Genomic DNA, 16,743 nt, shown 5'->3' on the forward strand with positions numbered 1-16,743 from the left:
GACCTTTTTTTAAAAAAAAAAAAAAATTCGGACTACTGATACTAAATGTTTGATCAAGGAATTTCGAAACTCTTGCAGTTGAAGTTCATTCGTTGCCGGGCTTGTTTATGTATATAATAGTAGATGTTGTAGTTTCATCTAACAGACTAACACGCCCCCTTTTAGCTCCAATTACCCTCCACGTGATCAACTGACCGTTTTTGCACGTGCGTGGTAGTTGTCATCTGCCCACATGCCGAAAATATTTGACCCTCGACGGACGGTATATGACTTGGGCCTACTTTTGGGTTGCTTGTGTTACTATTAGGGAGAAAATCTTGCAGCACATGTAAATTCCAAACTCGTTTCCCCACTAATTCTAACACAAACGTCCTTTATTATTATGAAGCACAACAACCCAATTTCCTTTACTTGTCATTCTTATGAACGCTCAATCATGATTCTGATCACATCGGAAGTTCAGTCCTTCGATCTTAATAACAAAAAGAATAAGGCCTTACTTGCAAAACTTGCGGAAGAGCTAGATAAAAGAGCGAGCTATTGAATCAAAGAGAGTTTGTATTATTCACAAACTTTTCGTAAATGTCGATGCCATTTAAGAATATTTTTGTTCATCTAACCAAAATGATTATGCCACATTAAATTATCAAAAATAATTTGTAGTTCTATCATTTACTTGTGAGATTATCTCTCAAATTAATGTAGATAAGAGATAAGTGTACAAGTTAGTTGAGTAGACAATAATTCAATATTAAACTTATCTTTTGTTGAGTATTGAATCAATGATTATTAGGCTAGAGAAGTGAAAACTAAAAAAAATTGATTCAAACTTATATTGTAAAAACATACTTAGTATTGAGATTAGAGAACCGTAACGTTTAAGTTACAATATTAAAGTGTTTGTGATAAATATTTGTTATTATGATTCGAAAATTTTGATAAATACTAGTTACTGTGACTTGAAAATTTTGAATCGCTGCTTTTCAGTTGAGATAACTTTGTTTCTTTCATTTTCTTTACAAAATCATTAATATACTAACTTCAAAAATTTTGGTCTTGGTAAGGGTAGAGAACAAATCTATGAACAGCAGCAGATGAGGTTTAATACAGCAAGGGTACTTTTGGTATTAAAACAAAAATATTTGAAAGGGGTTCCATAAGAATTTTAAGGGGTGTTAAAAGCTCAGCTCACACAGTTTACTTTCCAAACCCAAACCCAAAACCCTTTAGACGAGCGATTGTTATTCACTAGTCTATACTCTATAAGTCCAAAAGAATAGATCAACGTCCGTTGTATACAGTTGTTAATCGCCTGAGCCGGTTGTTAATTCTTGTAACTCCGCCCTCTCACGGTGACAGACATTGGGCAATTAATGGTGAACTTGTGAATTAACGAGACATGATAATGACACCATGGCCCCCAAATCAAAAGAAAACAGTGCTTCCAGAGTCAGGGTCTCAGGTTTCAGCTGTCTCATCTTCAATATTTCTGGGTCGTTGGGTTGGGGTAAAAAAAATAATAATAATAAATCTATCTCATTCAGTATACAAGATCAATGTGGTCAGCTAAAGAAACGTATCCTTCTCAAATCTCAATAATTCAAATCAATTGAAGGCAGTCCGATTCAGAAACAGATGGCAATGCAGTAAACGTCGTATGTGCAAGCATGAAATTAAAATCAATTGAATTACGCGTTGTCGTTAAAAGGAGGAGACATGGCATAGCATGCATGAGACCCACCCGACACCCTTTGGCCGTCCTTTAAAGATTACAACAATTGGCACAAATTACGCTAAACGCGTCGGTGCGTATGGCATTGCTTATCTGTCATCATCAAGAAAAGATAAATATTACTTTCAGGGTCACTGTTTATATTAAGAGATCAGTGGCCGAAAATGAATGACAATAAACAAAGCTGTTGCATTGCAAATTGAGAATCATATGACTCCTTCGCTCTTCAGTCTTGACAACATCTATGGCAACAAATATATGTGACAGTGGAGCCGGGCTTTCCGTGACTGGTTGCAATTTTTTTCTTTCTTTTTTTTTTAAAGACAGATTATTTATTTTTATTAATTTATCATATATGCACATGGAAGGGGGTCTTGCTACGGTGCATCAGTTGCAACGTGCAACCGTAACAATTTTTTTCGTTCATAGCCACTATATCAAAATTATATGTAATAATATTTCGTTATACACATGTCAAAAATTGATAAACTGTATGTACAAGGAAAAACTTATTATCAATGATGAAAAAATTATTATCAATATTCAATAACAACAAAAAAAAAAAGAGTCCAAATAAAGGGTGCAACTGATATACCATAGTCACACTTGAAATTATGTCTGTATTTAATGGGTTGGTAGTATCTTAATTTTGGTCTAATTTTTATAAATTTATGGTTTTTCTTTTAAGCGAGCACTCGGAGAGGATTTTGACGCTACTCTACATTTTTCTTTTCGGCCATGTGGCATCACTTTCCTTTTTCAAGTTTTTTTTATGACTTCTTTTTAGGGTTAAAATTTATTTTTGACATATAAGGTCCTATTTAATATTAAAATTTTATAATTTCTAAGTTAGCGAAAATGTTGTAATTAATAGATAAAAATTAATAATATATAGTAAATATGACTTTTAAATAATAATTGTGACAAAAATAGTAACAACGTTATTTGTTTTTCATCATACAAGTCAAACGTCAACAACTAGTGTTTATAAAATACTTTTGCGTTATATCTTTCTAAGTTATAGTTATCCAAATTCAAAACCAAATAGACAGTGTCTAAAAGTAATAACAAAGAGAATTCACTCTAAACCCCGTCTCAACCCCACACAAGAATAAGTAAAAGTTGAACTAATAATAAAGTTGACTCAGTCAACTATTAGAGTGCACACACATGTAACACTAAAAGACAATCACACTGAAATTATCTTTTAGTGCAACAAGTGCAGCACTAAAATAGACATTTTTTTAGAGTGATATACATATTTTTTTGTCCGTCTCATCTCAAATTTCTAAACTATATATTATACGTCTAAAATAAACATATGTAACTTAAATTATGTCCTCTAAAATGTACCCAACACATTTTACATCTTAATAGGTAGGTTTAAACTAGAGTTCATTGACGTGGTACCTATCATTTATATATGTATTTTCCATTTTTTTTATGCAGTTATATCTATTCTTTTTTGTGGTCCTCCTAACTCTCATATCTGAATCATTTGTTTACTTGTGGTGGTCTATGCGCTCTCCAAGCTTCCTCTTTATTCTTTGCTTTGTTGGGTTCTCACTTCGCATTGCACTTTTGAATCTTAGGTTTGTCTCCATTAATAAGAAACAAAAGGCAATGCCAACGTAGCTTACATGAGACTTCCACGTGGAACAACCTGATGCTATTGGATCACTATTGCTCAAATCAGAAGGCTTCTTTCTCAAACTTTGTTTCTTATTTTTAGGGATGGCAATGGGGCGGAGTGGGGGTGGGGATGCCTACCTCATTCCCCACCCCATTAAAAATTTTTACCTCTATTTCTCACCTCATTTCTTAATAAATTTAGTGGGTTGCGGATGGGGAATCCCCACGTGGAGAATGATTTCCCCATCCCTACCCCATTCCCCATTTACTTATTTTATAGTTGATATAAAAATATGATTTTAGTAAATGAAAAATTAGAGACTTAAAATAAAATCATTACGATATTATAAAATATTGAAATTTTTTTAAAAAATCTCTAAAAATTTGAAACAATATCTTAAAATGATATTAAAAGTGAAAAATATTTAAAGAGAGCAGCTCCTTAAAAGAGAAAAAAAATATAATAATGTTTTAAAGTTGAAAAATATTATAGGGTTTTCTTTTATTCATATTCTATTTATATTACATAAAAATTAAAAAAAATTATTAATTGACATTATAGTTGATAAAATAACAATTATTAAATAAGAATTAAAAACATATTTATATATAATGGGGATTGGGGTGGGGGTGGGGTGGGGAGTGCAATACCAAACCCCATCCCGTTAACAATTTGGGGATTATTTTTCCCCCACTCCCCACACCATTTCCCAAAAATTATTAAAAATTTTCCTCATTTGAGGTGGAGCTCCATGGGGCCCCAAAACCCGTGAAGGATTTTGTCATCCCTACTCATTTTCAATGCAAATGTGTTGAATCCTCAGCGTATTCCGAGGAAACTGCTTCACATAGTCACATCCCAAATGAAACCTTTCCTCTAATCTAATGTTTCGCCGTGATGTGCGCTAAATATTGGAATGATTTAAGGCTTTTAGCTCGCTTTACTTTCTTGTATGTCACAATTTAAAATTGAAACTTCATATTGTCGTCTGCAGCTGCCCTATTTTCTTTTATAAAAATATAATCATACCCTATTAATATTACAAATTAGAAGTTTGTCAAAACATGTAATCATATAGCTCATTTAAAATTCAGCCCAAAAATCTGTTCTAAATTAGAAAAAAATGTTCCACTCACAGAGTCATACGCATGGGAAATTTTAGAATACATCTGTTGTACTATATCAGTCATATAACAATAAATAATATCATGATATGTGTATATTTATTTTGTAAACTATCATATAAATAGTTATTGTATTAAACTCAATTATTCATGTCATGTATGTATTAATTAATTATAATGCAATAGATATATACTAAAATTTATCCGTACTCAGATATTTGCACTCTCACCTTGGAAAAGGAAAAAGAAAATGTTATGGGAATGTGGGCAAATTTATCCCCCTCCGAGTCCTGAGTCCTGAGTCCCGACAGAAGAGTAATAATAGTAATTTCAATTTCTTTGTTGAAGAACTAAACACAGAATGCTATGATGCTGTCAGTCTGTGCACCCCAGAACCAAAAAATATGCCTTCACGTTCAGATCAATACGAACTTATTTAGTTTCTCTCGGGGAAAAAAAAAATAATAATAATAATAAAAAATACGAACTTAAATTGTCGTGAAAAAATTACTTATACCTATGTTGTTTCTACAGTGCTTTTGCGGCTTAAAGTAAAAACTTTAAATTATATTCTACCTCATCCCATTTTCCTTCTCTTTTTTTTTTCACCCTGCAGGGAGAATCTGGATTGCAACGGTGATATGGACAGCCATGTTGTAAATGCGTTAGCTTTTGTGTCCCTGTTTATTGTACTTAGACAATAAGACCCCTATACTATAGCTGGAGTAATGCATTCGAACCACAAAAGCAAAGCCAAATTTGGCATTTCAATGCTCCTTACCGAAAGTAGTCACCCCCATGCACCAAATATTGGGCAATAAACGAATGGAAAATAAAGAAACTACCATCGAAGCAGCATCACCTATCTACATTTACTATTCTTGTAGTTAAATAAGTTAAAAAGTACAGCCATTTATACAAGCCTACACAAGCTAAGCATCTGAAAATCTTTGTTAGTTTGTTTGTGGGAAGAAGAAGAAAGGAAAAAAGGGAGGAAAAAAAAGAAGAAGAAGAGAAAGAAATGATCAAGAAGTGGAGTCTGGTTTTCTTCATCTTTCTGTTGATCCAAGTGAAAGCAGATGATGGGTTCATCACAGCCAAAGGAGTGCACCTAATGTTAAATGGAAGTCCATTTTATGCAAATGGATTCAATGCTTACTGGCTCATGAACACTGGGGCTAATCCATATCTGAAAGACAAAGTTTCTTCCGTGTTTCAACAAGCAAAAGAGCATGGCCTCTCAATGGCAAGAACTTGGGCTTTTAGTGATGGTGGTGACAGCCCCCTGCAGTACTCTCCAGGGTCATATAACGAGCAAATGTTCCAGGTGACAAATTTTTATATTTCTGTTTTCTTTCAGTTTGTTTATTATTATCTTAATTTATTTTTTGATGATTTTTGTTTCATTTTGTGTCTCCAAGGGATTGGATTTTGTAATATCTGAAGCAAGGAAATATGGGATTAAGCTAGTACTGAGTATGGTGAATAATTATGATCAATTTGGAGGGAAGAAGCAGTATGTGATTTGGGCAAGAGGTCAGGGGCAGTCTATTTCAAGTGATGATGACTTCTTTACCAACTCTGTGGTGAAGCAATACTACAAGAATCATATCAAGGTGATCACTTTTAACCCCTCGCACTCATCAGTCCTGTTCTTGCCGTTTGTTGTTTTATTTTTCTTCATACGACATTGATCTGGTCCGAGATCAAATTTTTCTATTAAACTTTGAGTTTGTTTCTTTTTTTTTAAAAAAAAAAAAAAAATCTGGCGTAACAGACTGTTCTTACGAGAATAAACACTGTGACCGGAGTTGCTTACAAAGATGAACCAACGATTATGGCTTGGGAGCTTATGAATGAGCCAAGATGTTATGCAGATCCATCGGGAAAAACCATTCAGGTCAGACTCAGAGCAGAGCAACTTCACCATCTCTTTTGATTTGATAGTTGCATTTTGTTCCACTATTGGCTTTGCAAATTTCTGCCATAATTATTTGTCACGCTACCTCAATTTCCTTTTTCAGCTCCGTTACCAATCCTGTTCAATGTTCATTGAAAATGGAGTTGGTGGTTCTGTTACCTGTAAATTTAATTATGTATATGATAGGTTCAGCTAGCCTGGCCTGCTATAATCCCTCACCTATGAGCTATAAAAGTGAAATTTGACTTTTGTACATGGCAGGTCATTTTAATTACTCAACTAGTCTTTACCTACTTCACAACTTTGGTTCTATAAGCTCCCATAATATTAACTAGAATAAAACAATCACTTGGTTTGATTTGTTTGTGATTGTACTACAGGATTGGATTACAGAGATGGCTTCTTATGTAAAATCAATTGATGGAAATCACTTATTAGAAGCTGGTTTAGAAGGGTTCTATGGACCATCGTCATCTGAGAAGCAGCAATACAATCCAAATTTTCAAGTAGGAACAGATTTCATTGCAAACAATCAAATTCCCAGCATTGATTTTGCTACACTTCATTCTTATCCAGATCAATGGTAATTTATCAGCAGAAAATTCTCTCTTAAAAGACTGCCACATTCATATCACCACCTTTGCTTAAAGATAAGACAATTGCTTGATGTGCAGGCTTCCCAGCTCCAGTGATGAAAGCCAAATTTCATTCTTGAACAATTGGCTCTACAATCATATCCAAGATGCACAGGACATTCTTCGGAAGCCAATTCTCTTAGCGGAGTTTGGAAAATCTTTGAAAACCTCTGGTGCCAACCAAAGGGACCAGCTGTTTGATACGGTCTACTCGGCAATTTATTCGTCAGCCAGGAGTGGCGGTGCAGCTGTTGGTGGCATGTTCTGGCAACTTTTTACCGAAGGATTAGACTCTTACCGTGATGGGTATGAGGTGATCTTCAGTGAGAACCCCTCGACTGCAACCATCATCACTGACCAATCTCAGAAGCTCAATCGAATTCGAAAGATGTATGTCAGACTGAGAAACGTTCAGAAATGGAAGAGAGCCAGGGACATCAGAAGAGCTCAATGGTGGGCTGGGAACGGCGGCAATGGCACCGGCAACTGACAAAACAAATAGGCTTGATAATTTGATGTTTCCTAACTTGAATGCTACTGAAATTTCATAGTGTCCTGAGGAAGTGAATTCTCTCTTAGAGATGGATTTGGTTCGGCCAAGAAAGTATGATTAATAGAATTGTGTTATTTATAAATTCTATGCGAGTTTATCGAAAGTACGATTAATTGGATTGTGTTATTTATAAATTGTATGCGAGTTTAACCATTTTTTTTAATTTTAGCTGACGCTGTTAAGAATGATAAAATGGAGCTTCATACCAGATAATAAAAGCACTTGCATTTATTTAAGAACTACAAATAACATTCTTGGAAGCCCCCTCTTACATCGAAGCAACCTGTTAATTTACACATAAGTGTTAATGCTACGTTATCGCGGCAAACTAGTGAAAGGCAGCAGCCCATATTCTCTCAGTTCTATAAACTACATAGTGTCACCCAGAAGAATTGACTTGGAAGAGTTAAATAACAGTTCCGTCATTAATTGTTGCATTCTTCAGTATGACTGTGATCCCTGACCGAATATAAAATCCTTCATTTGGTCTGTCTGCTTCTTGAACACCCTGAGAAATCAAAGCATTTAATAAGCAGATGGGAGTAGACAAAAATGAAATAGTATTTTGAGTTGCTAGAAAGTTTCCAAGAGCATCAATTGACTTTTGCGCACATATAGGGTATACTCACTTCAGCATTTGCAATGATCACATTCTTTCCAATCTTGGCATTCTTGTCAATGATGCAATTCCTTCGAAAAAGAAAAAAACGAAAATTGAAAAACGTCGGTTGAGCATTGTTTTATGAAAGTCTATACGAATATCAAATACACATGTATGATTGCCTTGATGGGGAAGTAAGTGAAAATTATTCTTTCGCTGTACAATCCTTGTGATTTTCTACATTTGCACCTGTGTGTCAGTGAGAGAGAGGGCACTCACTTGATTTTTGTATTCTGTCCAACACCAATTGGAACCTTTCCTTCCGCAAGTAGAGATGCAATTTCAGATTCAGTTTGATAGTAGTCTGCACCCATCATCATAGTATCCTGGATTTTATATATAGACATAGTATAGACATAGTTAGCATTTAACAGTGAAGCAAAAATCTGAATAGCTACCATAAAATATACCAATATGTACAAGACAATGGCCCTAAGCATCTGCTTGCATAGTCTTAGTTCCACGTCCAACGAGTGATTTTCCCAGGCACGTAATTGACTCTTAGGAAACTTGGGGGAAAAAGAAAATCATAAGGGTTACCTGAAACTCAACACCAGACTCTAAACGTGAGCGCACGCCTACTATGGAATGTTGCACCGAACATTCTCGCAAGAAGCAACCGTGTGAAATTATGGCATCCACTATCTGCATGAACAATTGAGCTATGACTCAGGAGATGTGAGAAACAGCCAAATGAGAAGTCGTAGTAATATAAGCACATGCTCATACCTTGCATCGATCAACTTTAGTGGGTGGCAAGAATCTAGCAGACGTATAGAAAGGTGTCTTGGGATCATAAAATTCAAACTTCGCAGGCTGCCCCAAAAAAATTAATTTTTTTTTCCAGTTAATTGATTTAACAATGTAAAATAGAGTAAACAGCAATTACCTAATAAAATTATAGTGACGGTAATGCCAACCTGTTCTGTGAGGGCCAAATTGGCATCAAAAAAGGACTTTATTGTTCCAATGTCCTCCCAGTAGTCATTGAATAAAAAGGCCTTACAACAAGAAACACTCAAAAGCTTAGCAGCTTGATCATCAGATTAAATGCAACAAAAACATAACCAAAACCGCAGAATAGAAAATTCAAGGAACAAAAAGGGTGGAATCATCCACGTTTGGGCAGCTATCTTAGCTATCTTACTTGGACATTGTGATCCTTCACAGAAGCTGGAATAATTTCAGAGCCAAAGTCATTGGATAAGGGATAGCTAGATCTCAAGAGATTTAGTAGGACATCAGTTCTAAACAAGTAAACACCCATTGATGCAATGTAAGGAAATTTGACAGCATCTGGCATAGATAGACCAAGAAGAGTAGTATCACATTGCTGCAGTCAAATGCATAACAACAAAACCAGTATTAGACAGAAATCTACCAGCAAAGGAGATCTAGATCAAGCAACAGTATTTACCATTCCTTTCAGATCAGGGCCCTTAGGTTTCTCAGCAAATTGGATGATTTGCCCTGAGCGGTCAATCTTCATTAGTCCATAATCTGATGCACGGCTGTGAGATTACAAGATTGAGATAAATTAGAAAAAGTAATCAAAAAATCTATAATAACCTAATAATAATGGAAGGAACAAAAAATGTTTTTGGTTCCACAAAATGAAGGATTACTTTGTGGATTAGAAGTAACAAAACAGAGGATCCTGATTGAAAAGTTAGGAAATAAATATAAATTCTTAACAATGCATTGGCAATTTTGTAGTACAAGTAAAATTATCGGTAACTATTTAAAATGCTTTCCATGTGACATCCAATAATGAAAAATAAAATATGTGAGATATACCTGTCATCCATTGGTACACATGAGACTGTAATATCAGCTTTTGTGTCGATATGCTTCTGCAAGCACAATGGTACCAATCACCAAACTTTTTTTTTTTAAATCCATATTATGAGCATGTAAATAAGGCTAGTGGGTGAGAAACTCAGTCAATAAGGTTTCAAATGCATACCTGTAGAAACTCTGTATAGTCCATCCGGTAAAGGTGATCACCAGACAAGATCAAAACATTCTCCACATTCTTATTCTTGGCGTCCTGCGTGAATCACATTATAAACCCACTTAGTCCAGTCACTCAGATAATATCATCGCAAACTAAAAACTCTACTCACCTCAAAGACCCATATAAATTGCCTCACAGCATCTGCTGTCCCTTGGAACCACTTCTTTCCTGCTTCTCCAGGAGTTTGAGTAGCAGCCAGAACCTGCTTATTGGGCAAATATGGATTCATCAAAAACCTTCATGAAAGTCATTTAAATTACCATGGCAACTCTTAGCAGTTTGTGACTCTGATAGCAATATGCATTTCATGAAAAATCCCAATTCTCAATAGAATAACTTCAATTCAAGCAATGCATTTCAGTTAACCATCAGCGATATCAAATTATCAATTATGCACATGTCAGAATACTTGTTTCAGCACAATCATCTTACCTCTACAAACCCATCCCCAAAATTCACACCATTTCCAAGATTATACGACCGAGCCAAGTGACGATTGAGGGAAAAGGAGTTAAACTGTGTCATAATAAATATCTTATTGAAACCGCTGTTGATACAATTACTCATCGGGATGTCGATCAACCTGTAATTGCCTCCGATGGGAACCTGAAGATCAAACCGAATTAACATAAGATTCAATTTCATTTCCTGGATTTAAGAGAAGTTGTACAATCAAGCTGAGTAAACACGTGTTAGTGATTTGTTACTTTACCGCTGGCTTTGCCCTTCTGTTGGTAAGAGGAAACAAGCGAGTCCCAGCACCTCCGCCCAATATGATTGCAGCCACATTTTTGGGATCTGCTTGTGGAGTCTCAAACATTGGAGCCTGAAACGTCTGAATTAAATTTCAGATCATCAGTGGATTAGAAAAGCAGGGCTTATTTCTTACAAAACCAAGAAAAGAAAAAGATCAGTTGAAGGCGTGACGGGTACTTACCACAGTCTCCTTGTTAGTATCCGATGTAAGAATTGAGTAGCCAACTCCAGGCTTGGTAACATTTTTATTTATTTTTTCAGTTCTCAGATTCTTCCACACACGGGAACCAAAGTTCAAGTCCCCGCTCTTAAGACTCCCCTTGACACTTCCACCCCAAAATCCAGTATTTCTATTGCTAACAGCTGGATGAGCATTGGCCTTCAATGCAGCAGCACAACAAGAATCCATTCTCGAAAAAAACCTCTTCTTTTTTTGGCTAAAAAGACAAAGAGCCTGCGGAGGTTCTACTTGAAAGGTGAATCTAGAATCTGAAATTTAAGGAATCTTGAACCTTGTAAAGCCAGTGGCACTGTGATACCATGAAACTAAACTCAAGTCAAACTAATGTCTCAATTTTGAAAAGTCACCAAAAGTAACATTAGCAAGTATCACAAGGAATTGCACCAGGATCAAAGAAATCAAAAGTACCCAGACAAGAAATTTTTTTAAAAAAAAGATCAACTTTTTCTTTTGAAAATCCTAGTATGAAATTCGATCGGCAAGATCTTTGAGAAAAGAAAGATAACGAAATGGGTAGTGAAGAAATGTAACCAGTAGAATGGATTACGGAAGGAAGCTGAGAAGGGAAAATGAACTAGAAGAGAAGAAACAGAGTGACGTGGTTGGTTTTATTGGCTACTGAGCGTCACGGGAAGGCACTTGGTCTTGTTTCAGCAATGTTTTCCCGTTTATTTGACTTTCAATCTGAATCTGGGTGCCTCCGGGTCTGTAGTTGCTACAAACTTGTGATTATTTTGAAATTTGAATTAGTCTTTCTTTTATTTTAAATAATTTAAAATAGGAAAAGGCCCTAGCAACCGGGATCCGCTAGCCCCCCTATTTGTTCAAATACGTCAAAGATTAGTTGTAAAAATTTTATGCAAATTTTTACTAATTTAGGCAGCGTACACCTTGGCTTAAAACCAATTAGTACATCAGATGCTACGATGGCAAGTCATATCAAATTCAAATTTTGTACTCAAGAGGGAAAAAATAAATAAATAAAGCTCAATTTAATGATGAAGATTTTGCAATTTTTTAGCAATAGTATCAAATTTAATAATATGGCAAATAAAATGAAAATGATAACAGTTTTTTCAAATTTTCTACTTTTTGCTTAGCCTTTTGGATTCTGTAACCAAATCAGCGTGCGTTACTACCTTGTTAGTTACCACTCGATCGTAATAAGGAAAAACCAACCATACGTGTACCAAGAGGGAGCTTCAGAGACAGCCGATCAACGGCCATGATTGATTTGTAAGGAACTTAACGAGGATGTTGTTATTTGGGGCAAGCTAGGAAGTGAGTCATTGCGATAACCGTTGAATATTTTGAGTTTAAAGTGACGGTTACAGATGGGTGACAACGAACCGCAAAAAGTTACTTCGTTCGTGCAATTATACACGTGTGTGGACAAGAAAGGGTGAAGCGCTGGAATGTTGAAATTCATTGCCAAACACTAACGCAGCCCTTAGACAAGAGACATCCAACGAGAAAAGAGTCAAGTTGTCAAGAAAGAACTTAGGCAAGTGGACAAAATAAACGTTTTCATTATGTGGAGTCTTTTTTTCTTTTTTCTTTTTTTAAATGTACACATTGAGTTACATTTTTCTGCTTTATTTTATTTTATTTTTTTAAATTCTCGAGTGTTATTCTAATAAAAAATTTGAGTCACCTTTACGATAAATATCAATATTATTTGAGTCAGATGTCGTCTACTGTATGTGATCTCGATGTGACTTTGATATATTATTGTTGAACCTTGGCAATTTTAACGGAACTTACATTTGAAAAAACAAATTGCACAAAATAGACTAAAATTAAATGGGATTACGATGCACGGGTCCTTTTCTTTTGATTTATTATTGGTCGAGGACGGCACGGGCAAAGGACATTATTAATGAAAAAAATCTCAAAATTAGGGATTAGGATTATCTCCTAATCTGATTTCTTTTTGATAAAAAAAAATACATGTGTATGATTGGTAGTTAATAAATAAAGAAGATAAAAAAATTAAATTTTATCTATACACTATCAGTTAAAAATACATAACATAAAATTTTTTAAAACTCACGAAAACTCAGATTAAAAGAGAATCTTTATCACAAATTGAGAGGCATAGGCAGAGTGTGGAGTGCAATTCTTTTGAAGCCCATTTTTGGCAATCATTGATTCAAAAACTGGGCCATTTTAGCCCAAAAATTGAAAGCCCAATACTTGGATCCAATCATCAGATTCACAGTCATGTCCCTCGCTTATCCTTGATCGACGACAACAATTCTAATCCTCACACTCGCCCTCGCAATAAACGCACAGTACTGAAAATGGCGCAGACTTTACCCAACACATTCTTCCAAATCAAACCCTCTGCTCCAATTCTCCCCACCAGAAAGGTACTTTATTTTTCTTCATCTGAAATTACCCCAATTTTTTAAATTGATTAATTCTACTTGATTGTTATTCAGGTGAAGAACTGCGCAGCAACGGGCAGTGGTTACAGGACCCGGGCGGTGACGTGTCGAAAGAAGGACATACACCCTCAATTCTACGAGGATGCAAAAGTGTACTGTAACGGTGAGCTCGTAATGACGACGGGTGGGACCCAGAAGGAGTACGTGGTGGATGTCTGGTCGGGAAACCATGCGTTTTACCTCGGCGGCCGCTCTGCTGTTGTCGTCGACGCCGACCAAGTCGAGAAGTTCCGTCAGAAGTTCGGAGGATTGTCTGAGATTATGGAAATTCCCGTGCTTAAAGGAGAGATTGTGTTGCCGCCTAAGCGCAAGTCCGCGGCCGCTAAAGGTGGCAAGAAGAAGTAGAAATTTGGTACGGCGTTGTTTTGAGGTAATTGGGGAATGTTTGTGAGTGGATGGATTTTATTTGATCGAATGATGTGTTGATATTTGAACGACAAACATTATTATCAAATTATATTTTTCATGCGTTTGGTTGCTCTGAAATTATCTCTCTGCCAGTTTGACGCTGATTTTATTCATACTGAGAAATGACTCTAGCATGATGATACTATTCGCTATGATTCATCCTTAACCCCTTATCCATATGGTATTAGTGGCTTGAGAAAGCTTACAGTGGAAGGACTTCTATAATGCTGAGTGATGATTGCGTGTTTCTTGTGGTGTAGCAAGTTCATCCAAAATCAAGTTGCTGTATTCTACTCAGATTAATTTTTCATGGACATAGATTACATTTAAAGCAGGCACATGGTTGCAACCTGAGAATGCCTTGATGGCTTATTTAGTAGACCACCCTAGTACATGATGCTGTGCACATAAGTGCTACTCGCCAGTCATGGATGGCTTATTTCGTAGCCCGGCAGAGGGCAACAGCCAGTAACATGTTTACACACAAAGCTGGGCGCAGACACTTAGTATATAGAGGATCTATTTAGTAGACAATAAACGGACAGTCTAAGCAGTAATGTTGTAGATATAATAAAGATGGTTTTCTCAGTCAAGACTGATGCAGTTGTGCTTGATAATTGGATCAACAGTTGAAATAACAGAAACATGCAAATCCAGGGAATTGTGCATGACAAGCTCCATGACTTGCACCTTCCCAGTTCCTGCACTGATGATTACAGTTTCCTGAGTTTGCACAATGCACAAAATCCTGACCACGTTTTGCTTCGCCTCTCGCAGATTTTTGCTTCCACAGTTGCGTGAATTATTTCACACACACATGTATTACAATGCACAGACCTCTCCGGAGGTGGAATCATATGAAGATACATAAGAAAGATGCTATGGCATACCAGTGGAAACAAAGAGAAAGAAGAAAATGAACAAGAGGGTGTAACTAGCTGGATGACTGATAAGTTTAGCCATATCTCTCTCTTTCTTGAAAATCATAAGTAGGGTCTACCTTTTGGGCCGGTAGTTCATTGTTATTTATAGCTCAATTCACCATTGTTATCCTTTGTTTTAGTTGACGATATCACTCGTCTGGATGATTAGATGAATTTCCTGTTGGTAGTATGTCAGTAAGCTCAAATTGAAGAAAAAACGAGAACCAAGTCAATAAGTTGGACAATGCTTCTTCTAAAAGATGATGAACATGAACATGTTCAACTAAAATGGCTGTGTGACTCGCCGTGCAAAACAAATTGTGCTCGTCATCCTCTCATGGCGCTATTTTTTTAATCCTCCCAATATGACAGGTCCAAGGACCTGAGCCAGAATGGGCCTTTGCATTTTGACTGATCTCTTTGAGCCTCGAGTTCGACCCTTTGCATTTTGACTGATCTCTTTGAGCCTCGAGTTCGACCCATGTACATTGTTTTGGTGAATTTCAAATAGGGATGCCAATGGGGAGGGGAGGGGAGGGGAGGGGATCAATCTCCCCGTATCCATCCCCGATATTTTATGTATGTTCTTGTCCCCTCTTCATCCCGTCAAAATTATTTAAGAGAATCTTCATCTCCTCCCCGAAAATAACAGGGGATCCTCGAGGGTCCCTGATTCTCGAATAACTAATACATTTTTTTTGTTTTCGATTTTAAGTTAATCATATTAAAATAAAAAATTAAAATAAAAGTAAAATTCAAAATATATCTTACATTAATATCCATTACAAATGTCACATACGTTAAATTAGTAAGTAATGTAGCATGCAAATGATACAAACTATCATGAACAAATTAATAGCCTAATACAAAATTGTTACAAATAAAATTAAATTTAGATTCAAAATTAACTTTTCAATGGTGGCGTGGACACTTTATAAATGTGGACTATTCCCTTTTACAACACAATAGTTAAGTCAAAGCAAATCAAGAGCAAATATTAGATTAGATTAGATATTAAAATTGTGATTTGCTGTGGGCAATTATAACATTTAAAAATAAATAAAAAATAGGTTTAAGATAAATAAAAAATAGATTTAAGTTTAAAATATTTAATGAATATTAAAATTAAAATAAAGTTTTGAGCTAATAAAATATGTCCGGTCTTTTTAATGTCCTAAATAAAAATTTAGGACTTTAATTAGTTAATTAGGCCTAAAAGTTTAATAATATAAATATTTTGATATTTTTTATTTTTACCAATACTTATAATTTTATTATTTATTTACTAATAATTTTAAAAAATAAAAATTAAATTAAAAAATAAAATGGAGAAATGAGTAGGGGATGGGAATTCCACCTCATCCCCGTCTCCTCCCCGAATAAGAAATTTGGTAAAAAATTTCTCCATCTCTTTCCCAAATAAAAAATTGGATATAAAATTATTCTCATACCTTTCTCAAATGAGAAAAATCTCCAAAAATATCCGTCCGCGTAAGGATTTTTGCCATCCGTAATTTCAACCAAATTCATTTAAACACAATTCCCTGTTTGCAATTTGCTTGGACAGCAAATATTTAGAACTGTACACTTTATTGACATTTTCTAGTTCTCTGCATTAATTAATTAAAGAAAATTTGTCTAAATGCTGTTACGTGTCATTATAAAGATGAAAGTCGGTGTGGTAATTAA

General features: G+C 35.4%; 4 protein-coding genes across 4 annotated transcripts; 2 read left to right on the forward strand and 2 right to left on the reverse strand.

Moving 5' to 3' along the window:
* The first annotated feature begins 5,245 nt into the window (after nucleotides 1-5,245).
* LOC18042440 (mannan endo-1,4-beta-mannosidase 7) lies at nucleotides 5,246-7,631 on the forward strand. Its single transcript, XM_006434971.2, has 5 exons — nucleotides 5,246-5,816; nucleotides 5,911-6,105; nucleotides 6,267-6,389; nucleotides 6,791-6,993; nucleotides 7,085-7,631. The coding sequence occupies exons 1-5, from the start codon at nucleotides 5,511-5,513 to the stop codon at nucleotides 7,533-7,535; spliced, it is 1,278 nt and encodes a 425-aa protein (XP_006435034.1). The 5' UTR covers nucleotides 5,246-5,510; the 3' UTR covers nucleotides 7,536-7,631.
* Nucleotides 7,632-7,805: 174 nt separating this feature from the next.
* LOC18042441 (glucose-1-phosphate adenylyltransferase large subunit, chloroplastic/amyloplastic) lies at nucleotides 7,806-12,022 on the reverse strand. Its single transcript, XM_006434972.2, has 14 exons — nucleotides 11,214-12,022; nucleotides 10,989-11,111; nucleotides 10,709-10,882; nucleotides 10,386-10,478; nucleotides 10,226-10,309; nucleotides 10,057-10,112; nucleotides 9,677-9,770; nucleotides 9,407-9,592; nucleotides 9,180-9,260; nucleotides 8,989-9,075; nucleotides 8,800-8,904; nucleotides 8,479-8,585; nucleotides 8,228-8,288; nucleotides 7,806-8,106 (listed from the first exon to the last, which is right to left on the reverse strand). The coding sequence occupies exons 1-14, from the start codon at nucleotides 11,439-11,441 to the stop codon at nucleotides 8,005-8,007; spliced, it is 1,581 nt and encodes a 526-aa protein (XP_006435035.1). The 5' UTR covers nucleotides 11,442-12,022; the 3' UTR covers nucleotides 7,806-8,004.
* A 1,470-nt stretch (nucleotides 12,023-13,492) lies between these two features.
* Nucleotides 13,493-14,191, forward strand: LOC18042588 (50S ribosomal protein L31, chloroplastic). The gene is made up of 2 exons (XM_024184472.1): nucleotides 13,493-13,645; nucleotides 13,718-14,191. The coding sequence occupies exons 1-2, from the start codon at nucleotides 13,577-13,579 to the stop codon at nucleotides 14,066-14,068; spliced, it is 420 nt and encodes a 139-aa protein (XP_024040240.1). The 5' UTR covers nucleotides 13,493-13,576; the 3' UTR covers nucleotides 14,069-14,191.
* Nucleotides 14,192-14,736: 545 nt separating this feature from the next.
* Nucleotides 14,737-15,168, reverse strand: LOC112098493 (defensin-like protein 19). The gene is given in 2 exon segments (XM_024184965.1): nucleotides 14,737-14,867; nucleotides 14,869-15,168. Coding segments are annotated over 2 exon segments (246 nt in total). The 5' UTR covers nucleotides 15,001-15,168; the 3' UTR covers nucleotides 14,737-14,753.
* Nucleotides 15,169-16,743: the final 1,575 nt, after the last annotated feature.

This window comes from Citrus clementina, unplaced genomic scaffold (assembly GCF_000493195.1).
Source record: "Citrus clementina cultivar Clemenules unplaced genomic scaffold, Citrus_clementina_v1.0 scaffold_5, whole genome shotgun sequence".
In the NCBI taxonomy this organism is placed as follows: Eukaryota; Viridiplantae; Streptophyta; class Magnoliopsida; order Sapindales; family Rutaceae; genus Citrus; species Citrus x clementina.